Raw genomic sequence first — 3,957 nt, 5'->3', positions numbered from 1 at the left:
TAATGATCGCATCATCCGTGAAGCGGCCCGTCCTAAATCCATATTGATTATCAGCAGTGCTGTCTTGCATATCATTCCTCAGTTTGATCCTTATTAGTCCTTCCAACGCTTTTCCCAAGAGTGGGAGGAGACAGATCGGTCGATAGGACCTGGGGTCGCTTCTATCTTTATTCCCTGGTTTGAGTATAGTCACCAGCCTTCCTCGTTTCCACTCTTCTGGGAAGATGTTGTATTCCAAACATGCATTGTAGCCCTTCAGTAAATCTCCTTCAATGTGCTCGTAGGCTGCCGCTAAGATTGTTTTGTTTATTCCATCAATGCCTGGGGTCTTGCCCTTTTTCATTCTTGTGATGACACACCTCAACTCAGTCTCTGTGAAAGGAGCACTGGTTGACTCGCCTCTGTATCTATTCGCCATTCTCCTCACCTCTCTTTGTTCAGGCGTATCATTTTCTTGATGATCTTGTTTAAATAGAGAGTCTAAGACATTCGAGGCGGCCTGCCAGCAATCAGTTGCCGCAATAGGACAGAGTCTTATCGGTCCTTGTATCTGAGTCCTCTTAACCTTTCCTGTGTGTATTTTGTAAGGCAGGCCCCATGGGTTTGTTTGGCTTGTATCTGTAACAAAGTTACACCAGCTTTTCTGTTTGGCGTCTGAGACAGCCTTTCTAAAAAGACGCTTACTTTGAAGATATTGGGCTCTTAGTTCGGCTCTTCTTCCCGGGTCTCTCTTTCGTTGGTATATTCTTCTCTCTCTGTATGTCCTGGTTTTAATTCTTTCCAACTCATCACTCCACCATCTTTGCTGCCTGTATCCACTTTGCCTGACTGGAATTGCTATCTTAGTGGCTTTTAAGATGGACTTTTGAACAGCGTAGCACTGCCGCACTGCATCCGTTCCATTCCGAATTTCTGTCACCCTTCTTTTTCTGATTTCACTGGTTAGAATACTCTTGAATAACTTCCAGTTGGCCTTACTGGTGTTGTATTTCCCGAGTTCTTTCTAATTTGTTGATTGTGCAGAAGACTTAATTGCGAATGATATTACATTATGGTCACTAGAACACCAGTCGTTATGGACAGCCCAGTCGCTCACTTGCGCTAAGATATTCTCACTAGCTATAGTAATGTCTATATTCGATTCTCTTCTTCCTGAGGAGAAGGTGTACACCTGGCTTGGTGTGTTTACTACTAGAAGCCCGTGGGCTGCAAGGAGGGCCAGGAGTTTTTCTCCATTGGTGTCTGTTCTGTCACTACCCCAAGTAGGGGATTTAGCATTACTGTCAACGCACACAACAGTTCTTTTGTTCGGGAGGTGTCTCAACACTCTGTCTAGCCTTTCAATCCCCTCTTCAATGGGGGCACCAAACTGAAAGTAGATACTGATGAGGTATAAGTCAAATCCACCTTTAAGAATATGGGCGCACACACAGTGCGAGTCACTCAACTGTGTTAGTTCCATTACGGTAAAACTATCATTTAGTATTACAATCCCGGCCCATGGGGCCTCGTTCTTTCTGTTTCCTTGCATTATTCTGGTCGATATGCCGAATCCTGCAATGTTACCAAATAAGGAATATGGTTCCTGTATTGCCAGAATGTCAGCACCATACCTGACCATAGCCTGCCTTAACTCTGCGGGGACAATTTGACCTCTTCCACAATTGATTTGCATCACTTTGATGTTAATGTCTGAGCCCATTACTCAGTTGATATAGTGTTCAGATATCGTTCTACGGCCATTTTATAAGCCGCGCACTGCTTATTATTCCTAGTGTGCATATGCGGCTTCCCCAGCCTCTTGCACGCCGCACATTGTCCCTGATCCTTCTTTTTTGTACATTCTTTGTACCTATGTCCGGATTCCGAGCAGTGGGAACAGATATCCTCTTGTTCCCTGCAGAATTTGGCGACATGGCCGAAGCTCTGGCACTTGAAACATCTACTTATTCCTATGTAGTCTTTTACTTTACAACTACTAAAGTCAACAAATAACCTTCCCTGTATAAGCAATTTTCCTCTTATTCTAGGTGTAACTTCCATCACCCAGTGCACTTGATCATCCCTTATTCTTCCAGTTTTGAAGAGAAGCTTACAATCGTTGGCTCCGTCTGCCGGAGAGAACACCTCTTGATTTTGAATCCGAAGTGCCTCGAGCAGGTCTTTTTCTTCTAGCTGCCGAGGAACGTCATACATTATTACTTTCGGGTTTCTTTTACTTTGTTGCTCTGCTTTCAATCCTGATTCCCTCAACTTTTTATTTCGAAGGATTTTCTCAATATCATCGTCATTCTCTACTTCTAAGAGAAGACTTTTATTGCGTAATTTTCGAATCTGTCGGAATCTTATCCGATCTTTCCTGGGGTCTATGGATTTCATGAATTTTGCTTTAAGTTCATCACTATCCTTTATACCCCCAGGATCTTCTGGCCTTACAAACATCACTTTTTGAGTTTTGTGCGATCCATCAGTCTTATTATGCCTTTGAATGCCTCGCTTAGTGACTTCCGCGAAGCTAGCTGGCACTTGTGGCTGTGGCTTTTGTGCCATAAGTTTTAATTGCCTATCAAACTTGCCCTGCAATCTCTCATGCTCTGTTAGGAAATTCAATATTAGATCTTGTATGGCCCCTACGTGATCGAGGACCTTTTCTGCAGCCTGCTTTGTGATTTTATTATCACGATCTAAACATGTGGCTTGCAGGTCTGATACTATTCCTCTGAGTGAGGACAACACACTTTGTCTGATGCTTGCCGGTGGGGTTCCTTTCGACCTGCATTTTATTACTGGTGGGGAGAAATTCATACCTTCCCCGCTACTACTTCTTTTCCGCTGGGACGAAGATTCATTATAATCCATTTGCGAGGTATCTTCATTCTCTGAGGTGAGGGGTTCATTGATGGTGTGCAACACTTTTAAATCTGATAATTCGTTTAGCGACATTTTATTAAAAGTTTGTAAAGAAGAATCTCTGGGTCGCTATAGGCAATTACATCGCACATTGGCCAGTTTTCCCAAATTCATACTGTATTCTGTAATTCATATACAAAGGATAATAATATACAAAGTGTTCAAGAGAATCTACTTCACCACATTCACACAAAGGTGATGGAACCAGACCAAAAGAAAAAAGTTTCTCATTAAAATCTCCATGCCCAGTAAGTATTTGCGAAATATAATAATCAGGTACCACCCAGTGTGCCCTCAATCTATCCCAAATTGTTGGGAAAAATAAAAATGTCTGTCTACCATGTGTATCATTAATCCACCTATTATTCCATATTTTAAGTAACTCCTTCTTTACCTTACCTAATATACTTTCTCTACTCATCACCTGATCACCTGGGGTAAATGTATATGTGCCTAAAGTAAAACTTACACCATTCTTAACCAAATAAGTGTAATATTCATACTTCACTTCTAAATCTAATGGCATTTCGCCTGCTAACACCTGGAGGGCAGAAGTGGATGTCGTCCTATATGCTCTAGTCATAATAAAAAGAACTGTTCTTTGAAATTGTACTAACTTCCTGATATGAAGGACCCCCAGCACGTTGCCCCACACTGTAGATAGGGACACCCAGGAGAACACCCTCCGGCCGCCCCCGCTGTATTCTGCCCAAGGTATACCAGCGGTCTTGTACTCTGGACAACTACAGTCCGTTCCCCAAAACCTCTTATCCTTCTCTTAAATACATAAGGCTCTTGTACTAAAAGTACATCTGGCTTACTCAGATCTAGATAGGCCGCTAACTCCATAGGAACAATCTTACTCCTTTGCATATTAATTTGCCCAATCCTCAGTAACAACTGATTACCACTACTACCCATAATCTATGTTACGTCTATATCTACCAACAGATATTTGATATGCATAGCAACCGTTTTCTCTAGATATATGATCAGATCGTTTCCCAAAATTACGACATGGTATACATAATAACTTGGGCTTTTCAA

At 42.2% G+C, this 3,957-nt stretch overlaps 1 protein-coding gene across 1 annotated transcript; it reads right to left on the bottom strand.

The window, feature by feature from the left end:
- Positions 1–1,620: 1,620 nt before the first annotated feature.
- Positions 1,621–2,943, bottom strand: LOC111613288. The gene has a single exon (XM_023354637.1). It carries the CDS (start codon positions 2,941–2,943, stop codon positions 1,702–1,704), a length of 1,242 nt encoding a protein of 413 aa, XP_023210405.1. The 3' UTR covers positions 1,621–1,701.
- Between the last annotated feature and the right edge of the window lie 1,014 nt (positions 2,944–3,957).

Source organism: Centruroides sculpturatus, unplaced genomic scaffold (assembly GCF_000671375.1).
Source record: "Centruroides sculpturatus isolate CEXI.00-Female unplaced genomic scaffold, Cexi_2.0 scaffold1954, whole genome shotgun sequence".
In the NCBI taxonomy this organism is placed as follows: Eukaryota; Metazoa; Arthropoda; class Arachnida; order Scorpiones; family Buthidae; genus Centruroides; species Centruroides sculpturatus.
The sequence above is the reverse complement of the archived record's forward strand: the minus strand, read 5'-3'. Positions and strand labels throughout refer to the sequence as shown.